The sequence below is a fragment of the Manis javanica genome, chromosome 13 (assembly GCF_040802235.1).
Source record: "Manis javanica isolate MJ-LG chromosome 13, MJ_LKY, whole genome shotgun sequence".
In the NCBI taxonomy this organism is placed as follows: domain Eukaryota; kingdom Metazoa; phylum Chordata; class Mammalia; order Pholidota; family Manidae; genus Manis; species Manis javanica.
Window position 1 is genome coordinate 93668664 of NC_133168.1, and position 25896 is coordinate 93694559.

Sequence of the window (25896 nt, forward strand, 5' to 3'; positions counted from 1 at the left end):
TATCAGTGACCATGACACAGCCCCTGCCCTCCTGGAGCCCACGGTTCGGGGAGCTAGAAAGGTAACAACTCTGATAAATGCTATTCAGGAATTAAACGGGATGATGGGGGACTATTTGGAGTGGAGTGGAGGGAGGGATTGGTGGCCTTATTTGGAGGGACAGGTAGTTGGGGAAGAACACTACAAAGATGACATTTGAGTCAAGACCAGAAGGCTACGAAGGGCCCCGTATGTGAAGATCTGGGGGAGGACATTTCCCTACCGTCCTCCAGCCGCCACAGCAAGAGAGAACAGCCAGTGCATAGGTCTTGCTGCCAAAGAGGAGCCTACTTAACTGGAGAAACAAAAACACCCTCCATGACATTCTTTTCTTTTTAATTCTTCTTTTTCTTTTTGTTTTTCTTTTCTCCATGACATTCTTGACAGCCCTTGCTTGGATCTCAAACTCACCACCACACCCCTCCTAACCCTGATTTTCCTCAAAGTTTCCACATCTCAGCAAAAGCACCACGCCTTGGCTTGTCTGCTAGGCTCAAAACTGAACTTAATGGCTCCGCTTCTGTCATACCCCACCATCCATCCATCAGCATAACTGCCAAGTCCTGCCTACAAAACAGGTCCCAAATCCAGGTGCTTTCTTGTCTTGCTTTGATTTTTTTTAGATATAACTGACACATTATATGAATTTCAGGTGTACAGAACGACTCAGTGTTTGTATCCAGGGGCTTGTCTTCATGCCCATGGCTTCCACACTGGGCTGCCTCCCTTTCTGTCCATCTCCCAGCTGTGCACAGAGAGCCCGTTAAACAGACCCAGATTCATCATTCCTTGTTAAACCCTCTCACAGTGGCTCCTTCCAAGGAGTAAAACCCAGGCTTTTCCCCATGGCCTGCAAGGGCCCCTGCTGACTTTTTTGCCCTCATCTCCCACCACTTGCCTGCACTCATTCTAGAACTTGCCCTCTTTGCTGTTCTAGAGCCCATTTAGCTCTTTTCTGACCAAGGGACGATGCATCTGCTGCGCTCTGCCTGAACAGCCACTTCCCCATCTCCTCCTTCTCTTCTGAGCCTCAGATCAAACGTTGCCTCCTCCAAGAAGCCCACCTGACCACCCACCTCACCCTTACCTTCCTTTTGATGTCATTCACATCACTTAATACACTTTGTTTGTCCATCCCTCCCTGACTACAACCGGCAGCTGCATGAGGGCAGGATTTTGCTGGGTGTCTGCTGTTCGTCCTACTCTGAAAAGTGCCGGGCACATATGGGTGTCAGCATGATCAGTGAGGGGTGAAGAAAGGAGAGGTTGATAAGAAATGAAGTCAGAGCAGGCAGAAGGGGCAGACAAGGCAGGGCCCTTTGGGCTGTAGTAAGGAGGGTGAGTTTATTCCAAAATAGAACTGAACACCCAGCCCTGGAGATCTACTTTGGAACACAAACCTACATTGTGCACAGCTTCTTGCATCTCCCATTTTTCTGCTGCCCCCTCCTGTGCCACTAGCATATCTCTCAGCAGTGTGACCTCAGTTTTCAATAGCTTTTGTTCCCTTTCAGACCATCCCACAGCTTATCTTCCTGGACATCTGTCACTGGAGGGCATTTCTGTCATTAGTAACACTTTCCAAAGCTGCAAGAAACAACCAGCCCACTTTTACTGCCACCTCATGGCCAATCAGTTCCTGAGTCCCCAATTTTACAAAGGGCAAACTCTACTACCTCCAGCATCCCCATTTTTTCCGAATTCTGGGGAGGGGCCCATTCCTCTAGAAGGCACTTTGCTCCAGATACCATCCTCACGGGGGGATCTTCGGATGAATCCTTGCCATCTACAGGGGAATCCCCAGGTGAGTCCTCAGCACCTCTAGGGGTCTAAGAGTATCTCCCCATCATCTATCTATAGGAGCAGCCCACCCAAAACACTGCACCCATGAGGACCGATTTCAGGTTCACCGGATCTTGCCAACTACACCAGATGTAGCCCCAGGGGGAACAATGTTCCCAGGCCAGGGCGAGTCCCCTTATGAGACTGCAAAACCAAAAACAGTCAAGGCAAAGGATAGGGAGGGAGAAAGGCTTTTATTTCTTAGTTGCTAGCCAGGCTCTGCACCATCTGTCTCCTCCAGCCATGGCTGGTGCTCTGCTTCCTCTACCCACCCCTTCTAGAAGGAACTCCAAGGGTAGGTCCTTGACGCCTGGCAGATGCCAGACCAATTACATACCAGGAATGAAGCGGAGGAGAGAATGGCCATTTTCTCTCCACCCCTTGTCCAAGAGGCTGCAAGGCTCTGCATTGATTATAATCATTGATTTGTAAATGACTAAGGCTACATGGGAGGTACTGGAAATTCTGCCAATGAGCCCTTACCTCTGTGCCCTCTGGAGCTTACAGACAGGTTAGAGGAATGTATACAATAGATTTATACCAACTACACGAAGCACTTGTGATGTGCCAGGTATTCCAAGCCTTCTTCCCAGGATAACTCCTTCCACAGTCTGTGACCTTATGTAATTGAGATCCTGTGATGATGGCCAATTGACAGGGGGAGAAATGGACGTGCTTACTGAAAAGCTAGGTGACTCACCCATGGTCACATTCCTACTAAGTGGTTAAACCTGGAAGTTGAAAGTCAGCTGGTAACTCCCTATTCTATAATCTTAACCATGAAATTTGCTCCCTAAATATGTCACACCATGGACACAATGGATGAACGTATCAAAAAGATCATCTACCATGATCAATTAGGATTTATTCCAGGGATTCAAGGATGGTACAACATTCGAAAATCCATCAACATCATCCACCACTTCAATAAAAAGGACAAAAACCACACGATCATCTCCATAGATGCCGAAAAAGCATTCGACAAAATTCAACATCCATTCATGATAAGAACTCCCAACAAAATGGGTATAGAGGGCAAGTACCTCAACATAATAAAGGCCACATACGACAAATCCACAGCCAACATCATACTTAAACAGCGAGAAGCTGAAAGCCTTTCCTTTAAGATTGGGACCAAGACAGGGATGCCCACTCTCTCCACTTTTATTCCACATAGTTCTGGAGGTCCTCACCACGGCAATCAGACAACACAAAGAAATAAAAAGCATCCAGATTGGTAAAGAAGAAGTCAAACTGTCACTGTTTGCATATGACATGATATTGTACATAAAAAACACTAAAGACTCCACTCCAGAACTACTAGGTCTAATATCTGAATCCAGCAATGTTGCAGGATACAAAATTAATACACAGAAATCTGCTGCACTCCTATACACTAATGATGAACTAACAGAAAGGGAAATCAGGAAAACAATTTCATTCACAATTGCATCAAAAAGAATAAAATACCTAGGAATAAGCCTAACCAAGGAAGTGAAATACCTATACCCTGAAAACTACAAGACACTTATGAGAGAAATTAAATAAATGGAATCACCTTCTGTGCTCATGGATGGGAAGAATTAATATTGTCAAAATGGCCATCCTGCCTAAAGTAATCTACAGATTCAATGCAATCCCTATCAAAATACCAAGAGCATTCTTCAACGACCTAGAGAAAATAGTTCTAAAATTCATATGGAACCACAAAAGACCCCAAATAGCCAAAGCAATTCTTAGAAGTAAGAATAAAGCAGGGGGGACCTTGCTTCCCAACTTTAAGCTCTACTACAAAGCCACAGTAATCAAGACAATTTAGTACTGGCCCAAGAACAGACCCATAGACCAATGGAACAGACTAGAGAGCCCAGATATAAAACCAAGTATATAGGGTCAATTAATATACGATAAAGGAGCCATGGACATACAATGGGGGAAATGACAGCCTCTTCAACAACTGGTGTTGGCAAAACTGGACAGCTCCATGCAAGAGAATGAAACTGGATTATTGTCTATCCCCATACACAAAAGTAAACTCAAAATGGATCAAAGACCTGAATGTAAGTCATGACACTATAAAACTCTTAGAAGAAAACATAGGCAAAAATCTCCTGAATATAAACATGAGCAACTTGTTTCTGAATGCATCTCCTCGAGCAAGGGAAACAAAAGCAAAAATGAACACATGGGACTACATCAAACTTAAAAGCTTCTGTACAGCAAAGGACACCATCAGCAGAACAAAAAGGCATCCTACATTGTGGGAGAATATATTGTAAATGACATATCTGACAAGAGGTTAACATCCAAAATGTACAAAGAACTCACATGCCTCAACACCCAAAAAGCGAATAACCCAATTAAAAAATGGGTGGAGGATATGACATAAAATTCTCCAAAGAAGAAATTCAGATGACCAACAGGCACATGAAAAGATGCTCCACATCACTGATTATCAGGGAAATGCAAAGAAAAACCACAATGAGATATCACCTCACACCAGATAGGATGGCCAATATAAAAAAGACTAAGCAACAAATGCTGGCAAGGATGTGGAGAAAGGGGAACCCTCCTACACTGCTGGTGGGAATGTAAGCTACTTCAACCATTGTGGAAAGCTATATGGAGGTTCCTCAAAAAACTAAAAATAAAAATACCATTTGACCTGGAAATCCCACTTGTAGGAATTTACTAAAAGAATATAATTTCTCAGATTCAAAAACACATATGCACCCATATGTTTATTGCAGCACTACTTAAGATAGCTAAGATATGGAAGCAATCTAAGTGTCCATCAGTAGATGAGTGGATAAAGAAGAGGTGGTACATATACACAATGGAATACTACTCAGCCATAAGAAGAAAACAAATCCTACCATTTGCAACCACATGGATGGAGCTGGAGGGTATTATGCTCAGTGAAATAAGCCAGGTGGAGAAAGACAAGTGCCAAATGATTTCCCTCATTTGTGGAGGATAACAACTTAGCAAAACTGAAGGAACAAACCAGCAGCAGACTCACAGACTCCAAGAAGGGACTAGCGGTTACCAAAGGGGAGGGGTGGGGGAGGGGATCAGGGGGAAGACAGTGTAGCACAGAGAAGACAAACAGTTGACTCTGTGGCATCTTACACACTGATGGTCAGTGACTGAAATGGGATATGGGGAGGACACGATAACAGGGTGAATGTAGTAACCACATTGTTTTTTCATGTGAAACCTTCATGAGTATGTATCAATAATACCTTAATAAAATAAATAAATGAAAGAAAAAACTCTTACTTCTTGGCAAAAAGTAAATCTGTGGCATATTACTACAGTGATGGACAGCAGCTGGAATGGGGTATGGGGGGGACGACTCGATAATATGGGTGAATGTAGTAACCACATTGGTTTTTCATGTGAAACCTTCATTGGGGTGTATATCAGTAATACCTTAATACCAATAGAAAAAAGAATCTTACTAACTTCCTGGGTGTTAAAATGCAATCTTATCTTTAAGATGGGATCCTTCCTGCCTTTTACTATGTGACTGGGCTTACTTGCCGTATTAATTGCCCGGGTTATACATTACTTGATTAGGGGCTCCAGGAGGAAAAGCAGCATCCGGGCAAAGTTAAAGATAAGCCGGGCCTTTTAGCGGGTAAAGTAAACTTTACAACAGCCTCATTTAGTTGACACAATGAAGACATGGGCCATGCTGAGGTATTTTCTTATCTGGGGGATGTTCACACATTCCAGGCCGAGTTACTCCTGGCTTTTCAGTTTTAACTCATCCTCACTGAACAACGCTTATACTCCTAGTAGTTTGGTATTGAGAGAAGTAACGTGACTCTGACTGCGCTCAAGTGTGGAATACGGAGTTTTGGCCGGCGTCTTTTCCCAGAGGCCCTCACGCTACGCTGACTACACCCACCGTCCCTGTCTCAGAATCTCTGCGGCTAGTTACAAATTACTCAGCTGCAGGCTACAAACCTCTATGACGGAAATATAGGGCTTTTTAAATACAAGAAAACGCACTGGCTATTCCCAGACCAAAGTAAAGAAACTTCATTCCCAAATAAAAAATACGAGAGGTAACTCATGAAAAAAGTTTTAATTCTAAAGGCGCTGCCTCCGGGCGGCGTCTCCCCCGCCGCCCCGCCGAAAGAATCCACACACAGCAAGACGCCCACCGGCCTCCCCGTCTGCGCGGCCCGGCCCGGCCCCTCCGCCTGCGGCCGCGACCCAAGCGGCGGTGGCAGGACGGCGGCGCGGCCCCAGGCCTGGCGAAGAGCAGCCGCCCTCACCGCCCGGTCCCGGTCGGAGGAGCTGCGAATCCAGTGAGCCCCGCGCCCCCTGCCCCGGCGAACTTCGCCGGCGGCGCGGGCGGCCGCTCTCGGCGCACTTGCTCCACCTCCCTCCTCCCCGGGCAGCCCCTCCGGCGGGGCGCGCCGACTCCCGACCCCCGGCCGGGCCCACGAGCCCACCACCCGCGTCGGCCGCTTCCCGGCCACACGGGCGACCCATTGCCCGCCGAGCAACTTGCACGGTCGCGCCCTCACCGGCTCCAACGCGACCTCAGGCGGAGCCAGGGGTGCCCGCGTCCCGCCCGGGGTCCGGCCGCGCCCCGAGACCATCTACCCCGCAGAGCTGTCGCTGTCGCCTTCATCCTTCAAGCAAGGCCCGCTCTTGACCATCCACCGCAGATCTGCGGCAGCGTGAGCCGCTCCTCGGCCGAGCTCTCGACATCGATGGTCTTGGCGACGCGGTCGGCGGGGTACAGCTTGCCCCACGCGCTGCGAGGCTGCTCCTCAGCCGCCGCCGAGGCCGCAGGCAGGCCCGCGGGGACGTCGGGGTTCCCGGTAGCGTCGCCCGACGGCGCCGGCTTGCAGGTGGCAGACCTCGACTGGCTGAAGTCAGGCCGGGAGAGCGGCTTGAAGTCCGGGTGGATCTCCACCACCTGGAGGGCTTCGGCCATGGTGGCCGCCGCCCGCCGCAGGAGAGCCGAGAAGGGGAGAGCGCGGCGATCCGAGGCTGAGGGGGCGCGGTCGGTGCCGCCGGCGCACCTGGAGGAAGGCGCAGCCAAGCACAGCGAGGGCCCAGAACTCGGCGGGCCCATCAACATCTGGTCTCCGCCGGTTCGCTGCGCAGAAGGGGCGGCTCCTCTGGCCGCTCCTGCGGACAGGGCCGGCCGACCGGAGCGCAGAAGGTGCCGCAGGAGCTCCCTCTCGCGCCGACGTCCGTGACACTACTAACTCTTGAATATGCCGCCGGACTTCCGTGCTCTGCGCGAGCGCCCAATGGTTGCCTTCGCCGCGGCTCCGGCCCGCCCCTGACTGAGCAGTCAGCCAATGGGAGCGAGGCTGGGTGGGGACAGCGGCCGCGCGGGGCCGTGTTTTTTTCCTTCACACTCCGGTTCGGCGCCTCGGAACCGCTCCTGCTCTCCGGGCTCTGAGCCTCTCGACCGCGCGGCACTGTGACTGCCGGCCGAGGACTCGAGTGAAGGCGGCGGCGGCACTTTGCCTACTACTGAGGCGCGGGGCGGAGCGCTCGGGGAGCGGGGGAGACCGCCGCTCCGCCTGGCCCGACCTCTGTGCGCGGCCGGGACGGCGCGGGGTTCCACTGGGTCGCCCCCTTTCGGCTCCACCCGCGGCCCCTCAGAGAGCGTGGGCCGGTGGGTGCGCGGGCTGGGCTGTTCGTTCCCGCGACCCGTCGGCCCCCGGCCCGCGGGGTGAATACTGCCTGCCTGAGCCTGATGAATGTTAATACCGCCCGTGATCAACCTTGTTTATAGCGCGCACCCTGATGTCAGGGGAAGGGCCCTTCATTTCTGATATTCTTCCTGAAAAACCCGTGAATCCAGGCTAACCTTGAGACAACTTAGAAAACCCGGGTATTCTAGAAAATACCTGAACAAACTGTCAAGTTAATTAAAAAAAAAAAAAAAAAAAGGAAAAATTGAACAATTGTCACAGACCAGACAGGAACTTAGGAGACAAGACTACTAAGTGTAATATGGTATTTTGAATGGGATCCTGGAACATGAGAGGGTTATTTCTGGGAAAAGTAGTGAAATAGGAATGAAGAGTGGAAATATAGTTCATCGTAATGTAGCAATGTTGGTTTCCTAATTGTAACAACTGCATGACTGTATTATAAGGTGTTAAAAAGGGGAAAATGGGTGAGTGGTATCCAGGAAACCCTCTATACCATCACTGCAATTTTTCAGTAAATCTCAGTCTATTCTAAAATCAAAAGTGGATTATAAATACTGTAGTGTACTCTGATAGACTGTGACTGTAATGGGGTATGTGGTGGGGACTTGATAATGGGGGGAATTCAGTAACCACAATGTTGCTCATGTAATCGTGTATTAATGATACCAAAATAAAAAAAAAATAACAATGTCGTGTATTAATGGGTAAATAAAACTGGCCCTTGATGGCTGCTGGTGAGACTATATTGATAGATGCCTTTAGGGGGCTCAGACCTAGTCTAACTACAGCCGTTTCTCATTTCTAACATGATTTCTAAATAAACTTTTCATCAAAGTATAAAATTTATTCAGAGGACATAAAATGTGAATGAATTTTATAAAAAGTGAACACACCCATTTATTCACTGAGGTCAAGAAAATAATTTTTTGATAAAGCTCACTGTAAATAATAAAGTCCTCAGAAGTCCCCCACTTGCTCTCCTAAATCTCTTACCCTTACTCCTCCCCAAAGGTAACCATTATCCTGACTTCTAATACTAGAGATTAATTTTTCTAAGTTTTTGCGTTTATGTTAGGTGAATTTGTACATTACACACTCTTGCGTCTGGCTTCTTTCAGCACTGTTTGTGAGACTTTCGTGTTGTCCAGTGTAGCAGGAGTTTCTTGAATTTCTATTGTATGCATATACCATAAGCTACCCTGCTCCTAATGGACATTGAGCTGTCTTCAGTAGTTTTGATTATTACAAACAATGCTGCTGTGAACATTCTTATCCTCATCTTTTGTACACCTCTCCATAGATTTTCATCACCTTGGTGTCTAAGAGATGTAGTAGTTGGTGGGGGAATGTGTTTTCTTTTTAATATTTTGTTTTCAATGGTACTTACAGTGCTCTTGGGAAGTATGTAAGTTTGTGTTTAAGGAAAGCAAAAGACAAAGACTAGGGGTGAAGTTCCATTTCTGCAACTAGATAGACGGTCATCATCGTTCCATCTGCCCTTCCTCCAATCTTCTCAAGAAGCATGCCAGTGCCATGCTTTGCGGGGCAGAAGAGCCAAAGAGTCCAAGGAAAAGGGCGATGCTTATCAGTTAGTGGTGGCGCTGACTCAGTGGGCGAACTAACTCCTAGTTATTAAATGGAATGTGGTTTGGAGCTGAACAGTATCCCATGCTGTAACAGCACTATTACAAATAAAGTCCCAACAAAGCACGATTGTGCATTAAGTCACCAGCTCAGCAAGCTGGTTATGTTTTGAAGCTTTGTTAGCTTCAAAAGTTACAATGTTCTCCTCAGAGGGGGAGGCAGGCAAAGGACCAACAGATTCAAAACTGTTCTTGGCCTCTAACTGCTCCAACACTCGCCATCATATCCTCCACTATTTTCAAGTGGTTTTTCCTTATCTTAAAACTAAATGCCTACTAGTTATAAACTTCGGGGCAAGGAATATGCAGGACAAAAAGATACTAGATCAGAGAGGCAGAGACACCATTCAGCATGCTGCAGAGAGAGCCAAAAACATCCTCTCCAGGTCAATTAGGTTTTCTCTCACTGGTTCCCAAGTAAGGTTGTCTGCCAAGTCAAAACCTCTAAGAAAATGCAACTATATACATTTTTACATAACTCAACCAAAATAATTTACCTCTCTGTGAAATCTGAAGTTAACTAGTTTTGTTGGGAAGTGGTGTTCACTAATATTAGTCCAAGGCTTTTGATGTGCCTGTGGCCCAAGAGCACGAATAATAAATAATAGCCAATAGGAGGGATCTCTTAGTGCACTTTTTTAAACATCTTCCAGTCTAAAGGAAAGTTTCATTTTCCAATTAATCTATCAAAATATCAACCTAGAAACAGTCAAAGCCATTAAGAAAAAAAATAGAATTTTAAGAAGTCCATCCAAAAGTCAGCTAGTCCAAACCCTTTTTTTTACAGGTGAGGAAACTGAGGCACAGGGAGGTCAAGTGACTTCCCCAAGTCATAGCGTCAGAACTGTCAGTGAAACCTAGTTCTCTGACTTTAAATCCAGAGGGGTTTTAAATAATGATACTGCATGACTTTGTGACTTACACGGTATCACTTTACTTGTAGAAAGATTAGTCCATCCAGCTCTGCTATAAGAAATTCTGTGATCTGGGATAAATTATGACTTCTCTGAGCTTCTTCACACTTCTCTGAAATGTGCTTAACTCGCAGACACTGCAGAGACTTAAAAGGGAGCATATATGTGAAAGTACTTTGTGAACTATAAAGCAGTATGCAAGTGTATGAATGTTATTAATAAGAGTTAAAACATGTCAAAGGTCAGAAACTTAGTATAAAATGTCAGAATAGAACCTTCATGTTCATTCTAGTCTAATCCTTTCAATTGTCCCCCGAGAAGAGAAAAGCCTGGGAAGATGGGAGTAACTTACACAAAGACTTATGGCAAGTTGCTGGCACAGCTGATATTCAAATTCAGATCTCCTAACTTGCAGCTTCCAATGAATGATGTCTGATATCTTGGATAAGTGAATAGTAATTCCAAACCAGTAAAAGGTAGTTTAAAATAATCTGATAAAACTCCAGACTGAATTTATATAGGTCCAAAAGGGATATCTTGAAATACATTTTTAATAGAAAAAAAATTAATAAAAACTCATACTGTTTTTGATGTTTGGTACTATTGCTTTTTCTGTAGCTCGGATCATTTACTTAAACACTTAGCAATAATAAAAGCTGGCCAGTGACTGAGAATAATATAGAAGAAATACCACTTGGAAGAGTGGATAGAAGAGCTCTCTGCCTCAGGGAAGTTCATGCCTATGGGTCTGTGATGGGTGGGACACACAGCCATTAGAAAGAAGCTCACAACCAGAGCCTCAGGTAAACCCAGCAGTGGCTATAATCCCTCTCCTTCCTACTTCATCCTCTTTTAAGTTTTGCATGAGTCCCTGTGCGTCTGCATTAGGCAGATCCCTGTGGTCTATTCACAGAGTGACATGGTAATCGATAGGAAAAAAAGCATAGAATGGCTAGAATTAAAAACCTGAATGAGAAAAGACATGAAGGAGGTATCAGAGTCTCAGGGTATTGTGTGGAGAGGGGGCAGCATGGTGGGATCCATACACAGCCAGCTGCATACAGGCTGGCTGCACAAGGCAATAGGCACTTGGCAACAGCATCCACTAACAGGTTCCCAGCAGGAAGGGTGAGCTCTGATATTCAAACTACAGAATGCACTGAAGGACTGTCAGGGCCACGGCCAGTAAAGGCGGACTCCTAGCATCCAAGGCCTCACCTGTTTACTAAACCGAAACTTCAGTGAAGCCCAAGTTGCCTTTGTGTTTTTCTTGTAGATTTCTGAAAGTGGTAACAAATGTAGCAGCCCCAGCAGCAGCAGCTGCAGCAGGGGGAGCAGCCTTGGAAGGCAAGGTGGAGGCCCTGGGCTTGCAAGCACTGTCCCCTCAGCTCCTGAGGCCTCTGTGGACAGAGTGGGGCAGTAGGTCTGGACATAAAGGCCTCTGTGGGTCCCATCTTCTCATTTCCCCAACTTGTTCACGTGCTAGAAGTCGGGGAGGGGCTCTTGAGAAAATTCTGCATGCGAGTATTAAATGCAAGGCTGCCAGCTCCAGGCAGGTGCAAGGAGACACTCCCTTGCTGATTCTAACAGCAACAGTTGCAGTATTTGAACACATAAGCCAAGTGCCCCTGGAAATCTGCACGGCAGGTGGCAGTTCCTGTCTTGTCAGCCAGCACTGATATTCCAAGAAACGCTTAGAGCTGTGCTTTTCAACTTGTGGCTATCTTCGGGGAATAAAGTCAGAAACTCTCTCTCAAGGCATTTCATGATCTGTGTGGGACTGCTCTTAAGGGAATGCAGTAGAAATGAATTTGTAATAGAAGAAAAGGGGAATCAAATCTTTGTTCAAAACTGAACACTAACATTTACTGGGAAGTGAACTCAAACAGCCCCAGAAACTTTGTCCACTAATGGGTGGGGGTGTGGTGGGGTGGCAGTTTTTTCTTATTCTCCAGATTTTCTGCATCTGAGGGTCAGAGTTAAAGCTGAAAGCTGATTTTGTTCAACCCCAAGCGTCCAGTCCCTGGGGACTGAGGAGAAGCAGAAAATAAAAACAAAAAGCTAGTGAATCGGTGAAGGAATGTCTGCGTGGACCCCTGAAAGCGGCTACTTCATGGGTCTGCACCCCAGCCTCTCTCCCACAATTTCCCCTGGAAAAGCCCTGACCGCTTGTGTGTCAGGAGGACGGCGGTTCTCTAAGGCAGGAGCCTGCCACTCCCTCGTTTGCTAGCAAGTAAATAAACTATTCTTTTCTTTCCTCAAAACCTTGTCACTGTGTTTTGTGATTTGACCTCAGGGACGAGGAGCGGGTCTTGGCATCAGGAGCAGCACCCCCGCACCCCGACCAAGTGCCCGCAGGGCCGCTCCTTCAGTGTCAGAGGCCACAGGGCCGAGCTGCCAGGGACGCAGAGCTCCCGGCTTCCTCCTTGCTAGCCACAGGGGACTGTGCCGGCCAGGAGTGCCTGCTGTGTGGCGGGTCAAGCACAAGCCTCTACAACTCCCTGTAAAGTATACATTGAAAGCAGTACTGCCTTCCAGGAGAGCTTACAGACTGGAGTGACCACCAAGGCCTTGGAAGATGTCGGCGTGGTGATTTCCACAGACCCTTATTGAAGTCACCCACGTGGCCTACTCAGAAAACGGACAATTCTTGGAGATGACAGTGCATGATTGTCACCATAATCGGAGTGTCTCAAATTGCAGCTACTGCTGCACATGGGGCTTCATCACTTGATCCCCAGGCACCCATTGTGTAAGTATTGGTCAGGAAAATGCTCTCCGTTCTCTTCCTGTGAGTAAAGACCAGCAGGGCAGTTAGCTTTCAGCCGTCAAGGAGAGAAAACTATCTCAGAGGCATATCAGACCTCCTGACTTAGGTTGTCATTTAGTCAGAAGGAACCTTCATCTCCTTTTCCTTCCAGAAGATGTCACACTGGCCCATCCCATTGATGGCACTCTGCTGACTGGACCCAGTGATCGGGAAGTACAGCTCATCTAGGCATATTGACAGCACAGTCACGTGTCAGAAGGTGGGAAATAAATCCAACAAAAATTCAGGGACCTTTCATCTTAGAGAAGTTTCTAGAAGTCTATCGTGTGGGCATGCCAAGCTCTCCTAAGGTGATGAATAAGGTGCTGTATCTGAGCCCTCCTCCCCTCCACACACACAAAGTGCACAGCAGCCTGGTGGACAACCTCAGATTTCACAGGCAGCATAGACTTCATTTCCAGTGTGCTACTCTGACCCATTTACTGATTGGTGTGAAAAGCACCTAGTTTATGAGCAGCCTGGAACTGTGGAAGGTGGATGCCAGTAGATGGCAACACCTGGATCTCCTCTCATTGCCACCCCTTCAAGGTGCAAACCTGAAAACGACCTAGCATGAGACTGACTTCCCAAGATCACAAGGCCCGGACCCGGACTGACTTGTGTGCTGTTCCACGCTCTGTGCCAAGCCTGGCTGGCATTCTTCCATCTCTGAGTCTGTGCATCAGACACACATGATAGCAGCCCCCAGGAGCTGGAGGTGTCATCCATGTATCCCTGGGGATGTCCCTAGGGAGGAATATCTGGCATGACCCTCCCTGTGCAGGTTGGGACATTGGGCAGCTCCTGGGAGGTGCTGTGGCTTCAGCAGGACAGGGAACTGGTGAAAAAAGCGGCCTGAGCTCAGCTCTTGTCTCCTCAGAGCTGGGACCTTGGTGTCATTGTCAAACAGCAAACGGAGGGCTCTGGTGTAGATCTGTGTACTCATGCATGGCAAGGGCCAGGAGGGTGGGCAGTCAGAAGCCCAGACGGGCATGTGGGCGAGTCTGAATTCAGGGAGCAGCCCAGGAAATGCACCCTTGAAGAAGTGATGTCACTGAAGACACGCCCAGTAGAACCTGAATTGTGACCCGGACAGAACCCAGCTCCTGGTCGCAGACCCCAGTCCTGCTCACTTGACCGGAGGCGCTCGACAGAGCAACATGCGGTCTTGTTGTGTGGAGCCTTCTGAAGGCGTGGGAGTCAGGGAAGCCGAGACGGAGAGTCTTCCTGCTCGCTGTGGGCGTTGGCTGAGAGAACACTTCCAACGCCTCTGTCCGTGTCTCCCGAGGAGCCCCGAGGTAACACAGGGCAGCCCAGAGCGGGCCCCTCCAGGACCAGGCCACTGTGTGACCCATCCCGGGCTGACCTTTCCCCGGCTCCTTGTGTGTGTGCGGTGGGTGTGGGGCATGGGGGGACTGCAGGCTGGGGAGGAGGGGGGCAGTCAGTGTCACAGCTCTGGTCTCATCACTCAATACTGGAGGTGAGTGCTGGGACCAGGTACTTCCACCCACATGTTAATCCTGAGACCGGGTGGTGTCCTATTCTTCCCTCAGGGACTGGATGTCTAAGCAGATGGCCCTGTGTGCCTGATCTCGGGGGCAGGGTTTGGGTTCCACACTGCCCCCTGCAGGGAGGTCCACGCAGCCCCGGGTGCCTCCTCACCCGCTACCAGGCTCTGGCTATGCAGAGCTCCACCCTGGGGAGCATGGAGGAGCTGATGGGTGGATTTACCTACTCCATCTCCCTGGACCTGGGGCAGGCTGCCTACACCCCAGGACCCCATTACAAGCCTGGTAATCTGCCAGGGCCCTCACAGGGCTGCCCCATGAGATTGGTCAACAGACCCACTCCAGAGAGCCTGGAACCTCGCTCCCGGGGACACCCCATGCCTCTCCTTGCTTGCATCCCATGGGGCTGGGGGCTCCCGGGTGAGCTGCAAACCTCCATTGTCCTGGTGGTTCCTGGGTTTCCCACTGACTATCTCTCTGCTGCTCCCCTCAGCGTGAACCTGAGCCATCTGTCCATGGGACTGAGGTCCCCAAGCGCAGGGCTCCCTGGACAGGAATGAGGAGGAAGGGGAGAAAGCTCACGGGACGAGTGGAACCAGCTCCAAACACCAGCCGGAGCGCTCCTGAGGCCACCCTCCCTCCTGAGGACGCTGACAAGCCACCCACGGGCCAACGGCTCCCGTGGTGAGCACCTACCCGCTCTTCGGCACCGTCGGGCCTCTGACCACAGCCCGCGGTGTGTCTTGAGTGTCCCCACGTGTCTGAGCCTCAGCATGCTCCTCTGACAGGCAGGGTGGTTGGCGATCAGCCTGTTAGGGTGCCCATGGGTAACACGGGAGGAGCTTAGAGGGGCTCCCCTGGTGTCTGGCAGTGCAGAAAGGACAGCCGACCAAGCCAGGCCACTTCGGAGCTTACTTCTCTTTACCGGATGAAAAGCCTAAGGCCTCACCCATCAGTGGCCTGGAGCCTGGCTCATGTGGAAAAGCACATGGGAAGCAGCCTTTTGGAATGGAGGCTCACGATTCCCTGTGGCTGTGCCCGGTCCTTGTCCTCATCATGGCCACAAGAGGGACCTCTGGGGACAGCAGAGGGGTACCTGGGAAGGTTCGGGTAGGACTTCCTTCAGCCACAATAGGTATGCAGCACCCACTTTGTGCAGACCCTTTGGGGACACTTAGCATAACTGAGTGAAGGAAACAGACACAGTACTGGGACCCCGTCCCGTGTGGAGTCAGGCAGTCACTTCAGGCGTCATCCGCAGGTCACAGCCGGGAAGCATCACGGGCGATACCCTCACCGCCTCCTCATGTAATGGGGGGCATGACAAGGGGCCAGAGGAGGATCTGAGAAAGTGAGCGTTCACTGGGCCAGGAGGGGGCACTGCCTGTGTGCACAAAATGGGTAGAGGAGGCGTGTAGGCCTTGGGGCAGGGGGCGCACAGCAGAGCCCAGCAGGTCACTCATCTTTGGATTCCCATGGGCGGGCTGACGACTGGGGACTTCCTATTCGGGAGGATGGGAGAGGATGGGGTCCCAGGACAGACGCGCAGGGTCAGGAAGGGGGAGGGGCAGGTGCCTGGACAGGCAGCGGAGTGCACACCGGCCAGGCCCACACAAGGGCGGACCCGGAGGGCAGTGTGGCTGGAAGGACCAGGCTTCTCACTCTGCCACCCCCAGGCCTTACCCCAGCTGCAGGATGGGACAGGCTAGGCGCCTTGCCTGGGAGCCCGAGCGTGTGCCCAGCATCATAGATGCCAGCCAGCTTTCATCCACCCTGGAGGGCCAACTCCTCCACCACTTGGTCCAGGAGGAACACCTGGGGCCCACGGTGGCAGAGCTGAAAGGTGAGGGGCTGCAGCCAGAGGACCATGTAGGGTGGGCTTTCCGGACTGGGGTTCCCTTCAAGGCAGTGTGGGATCTTCTGTCACTGTAAGGCACGGGGAATCAGGCCCAGGGTGACCCTCTCTCTGTGTCCTACTTCAGACCCACAGCAGATGCAGCTGGCTCCACAGACACAGGGAGGGCCGGCATGGTGGCTAGAGCCCGTCCAGGAGCTCCCTGAGACCCCTGTGCTGGAGCGACGGATGGTGTCACCTGCATCAGCCCCTGCAGAGCCAGAGGATGTCCCAGCAGTGGCCTCAGCCCCCATGGCAGGACCTGAGCTGGAGCCCCAGGAGCCCACAGCAGAGCCTAGCAGGTCAGTCATCTTTGGAATCCCATGGGCGGCCTGACAACTGGGGACTTCCTATTCGGGAGGATGGGAGAGGATGGGGTCCCAGGACAGACATGCAGGGTCAGGAAGGAGGACGGGCAGGTGCCTGGACAGGCAGGGGAGGGCACAGTTGCCAGGCCCACACAAGGGTGGACCCGGAGGGCAGTGTGGATGGAAGGAGCAGGCTTCTCACTCTGCCACCCCCCGGCCTTACCCCAGCCCCAGGATTGGATGGGCTAGGCGCCTTGCCTGGGAGCCCGAGCATGTGCCCTGCGCCATCGATGCAAGCCAGCTTTCATCCACCCTGGTGGGTCAAGTCCTCCACCACTTGGTCCAGGAGGAGCACGTGGGGCCCATGGTGGCAGAGTTGGAAGGTGAGGGGCTGCAGCCAGAGGACCATGTAGGGTGGGCTTCCCGGACTGGGGTTCCCTTCAAGGCAGTGTGGGTTCTTCTGTGATTATAAGGCGCGGAAAATCAGGCCCAGGGTGACCATTTCTCTGTGTCCTGCTCCAGACCTACATCAGATGCACCTGGCTCCAGAGACACGGGGAGGGCCGACTTCATGGCTAGAGCCCGTCCAGGAGCTCCCTGAGACCCCTGTGCTGGAACGACGGCCAGTGTCACCTACTTCAGCCCCTGCAGAGCTTGAGGATGTCCCAGCAGAGGCCTCAGCCCAGGGGCCAGGCCCTGAACGGGAGCCCCATGAGCCTTCGGGCCTGGGGCCCAGGGCACTCGCTAGAATGGCACCAGGCGTGGCAGAGCCAGGTCCAGATCCAGAGCCCACCAGCCCCAGTGCTGCGAGCCCCTGGGACATTACAGGAGTGGTCTCAGACCCCGAACTGGAGCCCCATGAGTCCTTGGGCACGGGGCCCATGGCACCTGCAGGAATGGCACAGGGCCGGGCCGAGCCACAGGTGGTCCTGGAGCCCACCAGCCCCTGTACCATGAGCACCCGGGATTTGCCGAGGGAGGGGGAGCTGACCATCCTGGCGTTTGCTCCACGCCTGGTGGCCGAGCAGCTGACCCTGATGTGTGCGGTGAGCGGAGCGGGCTCTCGGGGTCGGGGGTGGGCCTTCCCTGTGTCACGGGCTACCCCACACCTGCCCTCCCCTGACGTGGACTCCTGTGATGTGGGCCCACATCCCAGCTTCCCCACGGACTCACCATGTTCCCTGAGAGACTCTCCTCACCCCCAAGCCCTCAATGTCCACATGGGGACAGTAGGGCCGGCCCTTAGGGATCCCTGCAGACCAATGAGGAGCAGAGGGAAGGTGGGCAGGGCCTGGCCGGGCTGGGAGGGGCAGGGCAGGGGAGGGGTGCTCAGGGAGGTGCTGCCAGGGCCTTAGGTCCTCGGGCCATTGGCCTGGCAGGCTCCTATGGCTACCGCACTTCAGAGGCCCCTGCCATGGATCTGACTGCGTGGGAGACACAGACACCAACAAAGGTCCTGGTGGAGTTGTTTAAGGGGAAACTGCACCTGAGTGGGCAGCGGGATCCAGGGGATGGCAGAATGGGAGGCAGATGCCCCAGGCCGGGCAGGCGTGAGCTGCCTTGTGCCTCAGGGAGGATGTGAGTGAGGGGGCCTGTGAGCAAACCCCTCTGTGCCCCATTACTGTGGGGTCCTGTGCATGCGGTCCTGGGCGCCTCAGTGGACGGGGTCTGAAGTCCAGACGGCCACAAGGCTCACAGCACGTCCCCAGCTGCCTGGGACCCAGCTCTGACCAGTGACCCTGCCTGGGAACAGGGGCACCAGGGGCACAGCTGGATGACACCTCTTGTCATCCCCAGGAGCTGTACAGTAGGGTTGAATATGAAGAATGCAAGGTCTACGTAGAGAGACAACCACGGAGGGAAGCCATTGTGCTCCTGGCCCCCAACATTGTTAACGTCCTCAAGCACTTTGGTACAACATTTCATTTGGTCATCTCCTCCTGCCTCGGGGGCCCGAGCACGAGGGCCCAGGACAGGGCCCGAGTGGTGGAGTTCTGGATACAGGTGGCCAAGGTCTGTCATGGGACGGCCCCCGGGGTCCCCTCCTTGGCCAGCTCTCAGGATGGGTGCCTGCGGTCTACCCTGCATGGTCCCTGGGCCCTCCTGCCAGGGGCGTGCGGACCTGGACTCGCAGGCCCCGGGGGTGGGACAGCCATCCCTGGACCCTTCCTTGGGTTGAGGCACAGTCCTCCACCCAGGAGGGCTGCTCAGCAGGTACCAGGTGTGCTGGGCTCCCCGGGTGTCTGTCTCCTTAAGGACAGGAGTTCATGGGGGGATAGAGCAGAGAAGCAGGACAAGCTCTCAGCTCTGTCTTCCCTCCCAGAAGTGTCTGGCTCTCAGAAACTTTGAGTCCTTCCGTGCCATCAACTTTGCCCTGCAGCACCCTCCTGTACGTCGCCTGGAGAGCACCTGGGGACATGTGTCCTGGTGGGTAGTCCTGTCCCTGGGACCAGGGCACCTGAGTAGACAGGGATACCCCTACATCTTGCAGTGTCCCTCAGTGGGCTGGGACTTCCTGGGAGGCAGAAGAGCCATAAGGGCGGGGATGGTGGGCTCTTGGGGCCCCCTGTGGGTTAGGCCATGGGTACCCCTGCAGGAATCAGTTTCCTCCAATGTCAGCTGTGGGGTGAAGCCCATTGGAGATCTGGAGCTTGTGCTCTGCAGCAGGAGGTCTCTGCCCCAAGGACAGCGACCTTGCCCAAAGCAGATTCGCCCCTGGGAGAGAAGGGAATGGAGGCCCTGGGTGGAAACACGCAGCCCCCTCCCCAGGCCACGGATTCCCAGGGCTCAGGGCCATGGTGGAAAGCCTCCTGTGGGCTAGTGGGCCTTCTAGGATCCCCGGGAAAAGGGGTCGGCCCCGAGACTCTCCGCCTGCTGGCCGCATGTATCCCTCCTCCTCTCCCCTCCCCGTAGGAAGAGCTCCTGGATCTACAAAAAACTTAGAAAGAGGAACAACAGACTTAAAAGGAAACAGCTCATCAAGGTAAATGGGGGCTGGAAGTCTGGAAGGGAGGGGTCCTTTGGGCAAGTCCTCTGCCGCGCTGTGGCACAGCTTTGGGAAAGACTCGAGGAGTGTAGGGTGAGCAGGGGAAGGTGACGGGGAAAGTAGGGTCCCCCAGGCCCATAAGGGCCTCGTCTGTCTCCCTCCCTGGCTCTACTTCACTGCGGGCCTGGCATCCAGTGAGGACCCAGGGGACAGACCCCCGGTCAGGGCTGGGGCTGGTGTGGCATTTGCAGCAGGGTTGGGGCGTGTGTCTGAGCAAGGTCGGCTTCTCCCCTGGGTCCCCTGAGCCTGTCACGGCCCCTCTGTACCCTCAGGCTCCTCATGTGCACATGGAGGGTTGCCATCAGCCTGGGGGGCAGGCCTCCCAGGTGAGCAGGGTCCAGGGAGCACAAGATGGGCTTCAGCTTTGTGCCTACCCCACCTGGTCATGTGAGGGGAGCCGTGCTGATAGCCGGGTGACAGTGAGTGCTCAGGGCACCCTGGAAGGCAGAGGGACCTCCCCTGACCCTCTCAGGGCGGTGGCCATGGCCCAAGGACCCACATGAGTATGAGTGTGTGCTGGAGCCGGGGTCGCTCTGGGCTGAGAGCCTGCTGGAGGTGGGGACAGCGTAGGTGCCAGGGGGCTCGGGCAGGGCATCCATCCACCACGGTCTGGCTGTGGGAGGCACGTGGGAGGGGAGCAGGAGCACCTGAGTGTCGTGCACCTTGCAGGAGGCGAGGGCCATGGTGAGGAAATGGCAGCAGTCCCCCAGGGCATTACAGCATATGAACAAGCAGGTGAGAGTGGCGTGGCCAGGGTCAGGGCGGTGGGGGTGACCCTGCACCTGCTCCTGGTCCCACCAGCTCTGAACTGCCAGTTCTGGTGTGACCAGAAGGAGGGCGAGAGCAGCTGGGTACAGGGGGAAGTTGGAGGACAGGTGCAGGGCCCACAGGGCCTGGGAATGGCCAAAAGCCAGCCCTGGGAGGGACCAGGAGGGGAGAGCAGGGCGAAGGGAAGGGGGGAGGCCGCACAGGGTGATCCAAGGGAGCTGGGGGTGGCGGGTATGGGGTTCAGGAGAGGCTCAGTGGGCGCCCCTGAGGCAGGCGGGGACTCATCACCTCCCCACCCCGGTGGCACAGGGCATGGTCCCGCCGCTCGCACTGATCCTGTACGACGCCTTACAGAAACAACAGGAACATCATGTGGACGTGAGTGACCCAGCAGGGCTCAGGAGGGCAGAATGGTGGGGTTTAGCGAGGAGAGAGTCCCCAGTGAGCCCGGACCTCTCAGCACCAGCCACCCCTCTCGTGAGGCCCCCACCCCCACCCCAGGACCTGGGCTTCTTGGAGAGGACTGCCAGAAGGGCCCACCTAAAGCCCGATCCTGGCCCCAGGGCAGGCGGGGCTGAGGGCTCCAGGGGGCAGCATCTGGGCAGGACTGGTCTCCCCGTCAGGCCCTGCCCTAGGGGAGGGATGCTGCTCCTTCAGTGCAGGAAGCACATCGGGGGGCTGGCAGTGCCTTCCCACCTGAGGCCTCAGTTCCCCAGTGCAGTCCCTGCTTCTCGGTAGCCCCGAGCCCGGGACAGGGCCGGGTGCTCTTTGTGGGCAGGCCTGCCCCTTGGAGGGCACTAGCGGTCCTGCACCTTGAGAAAGGGTGGGAACGTTCTGGCCTCGTTCTGGGCTTAAGGGGCTGTTTCCGATGTAGTTTGGCCGCCTTGCTGCCTTCCAGGGTGATGGTATAAAACAGAAAGTTGATTGCCCAGCCATGAAAGGTGAGGGATGTAGTCAAGACCCCCTGGGCAGGACCTTGTCCTGGCCATCCCCTGGGTCTAACGTGTGTTGAGAGTTAAGACACACAGAGCTCAGGACACTAAAGGCTTTGTAAGGTGGGGGATGAGGTGGCATCAAGGTCACCTTCCTGGAGGAGGAGCTGGAGACCCAACAGTGGGAACAGGCTGGGCTAGATGGCATTGGAAGGAAGGAGGGTTTCCGTGAGCAGAGATCCGGGATCATCCCAGTGCCCCACTCCTCACCCCCTCCTTGTCTGCATCCTGTCCTTCCTCTGCCCCAGGCCACTGACTTCATAGTGGAGCTCCTCACATACAAGTTCCTGGCCAGGCAGTATGACCTGGAGCCCAAGGAGCACTTTTTGTCCTTTTTCCGGAGAGTGAAGATCCTGCGAGAGGACCAGTGGTGAGGCTGCCAGGAGTGGAGTGTGGGCTGTAGCTGCCGGCAGGCTCTGGGAGAAGGGTCCCCTGCCATGTGGCTCCAGGGGCTCACAGGTGTCCCTCTGTCCTGCAGCTACGGCCTGTCCTACCATCTGGAGCCCCAAGGTCAGAGGGCAGGCAGAAAAGGACTGTTAAAGTTCTTCAGGTCCCGCAAGATTTAAACTTACTGGCCAGGGCCAGGTGAGTTTCTGGGCTGGGGTGTTCAGCAGGGGGTGGGCTGTTCCCCAGTGTCAAGGAAACTTTGCGCCATGCAGGGTGTGGGAGCGTCCTAAAGACCGGTGCGGCTGCAATCCCGCTCCACTGCCGATCGGTTGTCCCAGACTGAAGGGTGGTTCCCCGCCCCCTGTGGGACCCAGTTTCCTCCTCTGTGAGTAGGTGACGCTCAGAAGCCTTTCTGTGACAGGGACTCCCAGGTGCTGGTGATTGACAGGACCCTCCGCACAGGGCCCGGAGCCCAGAGGGCAGTGGGGACGGGGTGGAAGCAGGATAATGGGGGGAGCCCGGGATAACCAGTCTCTTCTGCTCACCCGCGTGGCCCTGTAGCTGCTGTCATCGGGCCCTCGGCCCTGCTGGTGTCCTGGCTGCATGTGGAGGAGAGCTTCTTCCCCTTCGGGCAGGCGGCACCTGGCACCCCAGGACCCCAGTCTGCCTGCTGCTCCTCCTCCTCCCGCTGCTCATCCCGAGCCTCTGCCGGGGCAGCTGCTCTGGCACCTCCTCCGTCGGCCGACTCGGGCAGCTCCCCAGGCTGCCGCTGCATCCTCAACAACCCGTATGTAGCTGCGGCGCACCTGGCCACCTTCGTGCTGTGTCGTCCCCTCTGCTTGTGGCCCGTTGGACAGAGGCGAGCCACCCCACCGTGTGGAGGATGTTCCCCTTCGTGCAGGTGGCCTCCCGCCGTGACACCAACTCCTGCCTGGGCGCCGTCAGCCACCGAGTCGTAGCCACAGGGTTCCAGGAATAGGTGGGCGCTGTCCTCACCAGGCCCGGCCTTTCCCGGGATGGACATAGACACGGCGCAGTGCTGCGAGGGACCACGGCCTCCTGATGCCCAGCGGAGGCATCCGAGGATGCAGGGGTGGCCGACTGTCACAGGGTACCGGGACTTGCTTACAGGGGAGCCCCCTGTACAACTTCCTCCCCTCATCCCTGAGAAATAGCCCCCCCAGGCGCAGTGTGCTCTGGGTGTTGTCTCTGAGGTTTATGGTTCCTGGGGGTTGGGGTCATCCCTGTGCAGAATGTAATAAATGCTGAACGGATTGCCACCACACTGCTCTTTCTTCTCAAAGCTCTGCCCCTCCTGCGGACATCGTGTGCCCCAGCCCACCCCACCCCAGCCTCAAACTCTCTGATGCAGGGGGGCCCTGACCTCTGCCAGGTTGTCCTCCATCCTCTGTCCTCCCCTCAGTAAGGTGCTGAGGAGGAGCATGGTGCTCCAAGCCCCAGGGTGGGACACCTCGGCAACACTGGGGAGGGCTGCTCAAACAGAAAGTGAACCTTACTTCCTGTCACCTATACATTATGATCAGACACGGAAACTTGTGTACTCGAGTAGATCCCAGGGCTGCAGGGTGCCAGTCTAGCACTGTCCCACTTAATGAGACAGAGCTGCTCCACACATTCCAGAAAATACCTTTGCGAAAAACTTCTTGGTCTCTCAAAGCACCTCCAAGGGGTGCACGCCTTCCACTGGGGGGCTTTGTCTGAGCCCACTTTCTCCACGCTTCACACCTCAGAGCACCCCCCAAAGCTCCCGGGTTCCCAGTCCTCCCCCATGGGGCCCCTCAGCCGCCCATCCCCAGGCCAGGCTGGTGTGAGTCCCCTGGTGTCCCGCTCCTGGGTCCTGGCTGAGCGGCCTGATGTCTGCGACAAAAGGCTGGGGAGGCTGAGCGGAGGCACTTGGCTCTGATTCTCCCCACACGCTCCCCCAGGACTCTCAGGATGTGTTCACCCTCCCAGGAGGGGAGGCCTGGCCTGGAGGGGAGCTCCAGGATCAGCACAAACACCCCCTTGGGGGGTTCCAGGATGGAGAGAGTCTCCAGGCCTTATGCTGCAGGTGGAGCCCCAGATTGGGACTGGGGAAGCAGACGTGGGCCCTCCTGACAGCCTCAGGTGACCAGGAGACAGGAGGTAAAATCGGGACACCCAGGCCACCCTCCTTCCCCTGGACTTTCCCACAGCACGCTCAGAGCCATCTGCCTACACGGTGGTCCCAGGTATGACCTCAGGCTCCCCGGCCACAAAGGGAGGTAGGTTTGGGCAGGAGGAGGGCAGGCGGGCCCCTGGCAGGGCTGTGGCACAGGTCAGACCTGTCATCCGCATGGCCCACCAGCCTCAACCTGACACAGAAGAGCTTCTGGGCCCCAAAACAAAGCAGCAGCCCTGGGCCTGCTGGGTGGTCACTGGGCCAGCGGTCCGTCCTCAAATGGTGTGTGCAGGGGCCCCAAGCGCAACACGGCCTGGGCTGCTGGTGCTGGGACACCAGGCTCACACGGCTGTGGGCTGCAGCGCACCTTCCCCACCCGGCATGTGCTGGGGAGGTGGCAGGGCCCTCTGGCCCCTGGTGCGCTACTCCGCACCCAGGCACGGGCTCTGGGGGCTCCCTGTCTTCGGGCTCTTCAGAGAAGCTGATGATGGAGTTCTTGTTCACAGGCTCAGAGAATGAACTTTGCAAACACTCAAGGTAGGAGAGCATGTGCGAGGCTTTCATTTAGAGATAAAGCAGAGGACACAGCTCCTGGCTTGCCCCTGCCCGGAGGGGACAAGATAGCCCTGGGGTGATGCACAGTCTAGGGAATTTATAGGCAGGTGAGAGACAAAGGGCCAGGGATGCAGACCTGCTAAATGGTCCCCAAATGCTTATCTTTGAAGAGACACTAAGTTTCTTATCAGTCTTCCGGATTATTTTGCATACTTGCCATTATTACTTGCCTACATTGCATATCATTTGATTAGGGCTAGAGGAAGAAAAGCAGCATCTGGGTAAAGATAAAGAAAATAAGTCGGGCCTTTTATCAGGCTACGGTACATTTTACAATAACCTCATTTAATTGACACAGTGAAGACATGGGCTATGCTGCGGTCTTTTCTTATGTGGGGGATATTCAAACATTTCAGGCCAAGTTACTCCTGGATGTTTGGTTTTAATTAATCTCACACAAGAATGCTTATATTACTTTAGAGAATGAATGTGACTGACTTTGCTTCCTTGTTTAATATGGAGTTTCAGTAGGGGTTTTATTCCGGAGGCCCTCACCCTGCTCTGTCTGCGCCCACGGTCCCTGCCTCACCAGCACCGAGGCTCCGCGGCTTTCCTCCCCAGCTGCCATTCCCTCCTAGTTCCTCCTCCAGGCTTCCCTTCCACACTCCCCAAGCTCTCTGCTCCCATGCTCGCACCCCTCTCCCCCCGCCCTCCCAGCCTTCTCCTTCCCCCACCCCTCCCCTGGGCTGGGACTCCTGTTAGGAGGGCGTTGTGCATTCTCCTCGGTTCTTGTCCCTGCCGCAGCAAAGAACTGAGAGGCAGAGACGCAGCAGTCAAGTAGAGTAAAGGTTTTATTTACGGAGAGAAAGTGCACACTCAGAGAGAGGGGAGTGTGGGCTACCTCAGAGAGGGAGGCGCACTGAAAGGGTGGGAGCTCCCCCTTGGAAGGATTTCTCAGGAATGTGACAAAGGGCTAGGGGTGTGGACCTGTGAAGTGGTCTCAAGATGAGACATGAAGTTTCTTATCAGTCCTCCCCCTGCTCGGATTCCCTCCAGCAGAGCAGCTTCCTGGCTGGGCAGCATATCAGTTAAGACTGCCCTCCCTGCCTCCATGGTGGGCTGAGTTACTGTATGTTCGCTAAAGACTGTGTTAAGAGTGGATAAAATGAAACTTTCTGTGGCCAGGATTTTCACCTGGGCCTAGTCGGCTAGCTCACCACTCATGTGGGCAATAGGTTGCTATTGACTCTATAGAAAGAGCTCCCACCCAGTGCTCTGGGTGACACAGTGTCACGGCAGTGATGCTGCAGGAGAGCAGAGCAGAGGCTGGA

At 54.0% G+C, this 25896-nt stretch overlaps 1 protein-coding gene across 1 annotated transcript; it reads left to right on the plus strand.

The window, feature by feature from the left end:
• The first annotated feature begins 12879 nt into the window (after positions 1–12879).
• Positions 12880–23124, plus strand: LOC140845655 (uncharacterized). The gene is made up of 15 exons (XM_073220342.1): positions 12880–14244; positions 14948–15138; positions 15716–15805; positions 16131–16297; positions 16437–16650; positions 16885–17039; positions 17179–17702; positions 18454–18669; positions 18980–19083; positions 19570–19639; positions 20372–20437; positions 20780–20848; positions 21711–21832; positions 21941–22047; positions 22411–23124. Exons 1-14 carry the CDS (start codon positions 14107–14109, stop codon positions 22026–22028), a joined length of 2214 nt encoding a protein of 737 aa, XP_073076443.1. The 5' UTR covers positions 12880–14106; the 3' UTR covers positions 22029–22047; positions 22411–23124.
• Positions 23125–25896: the final 2772 nt, after the last annotated feature.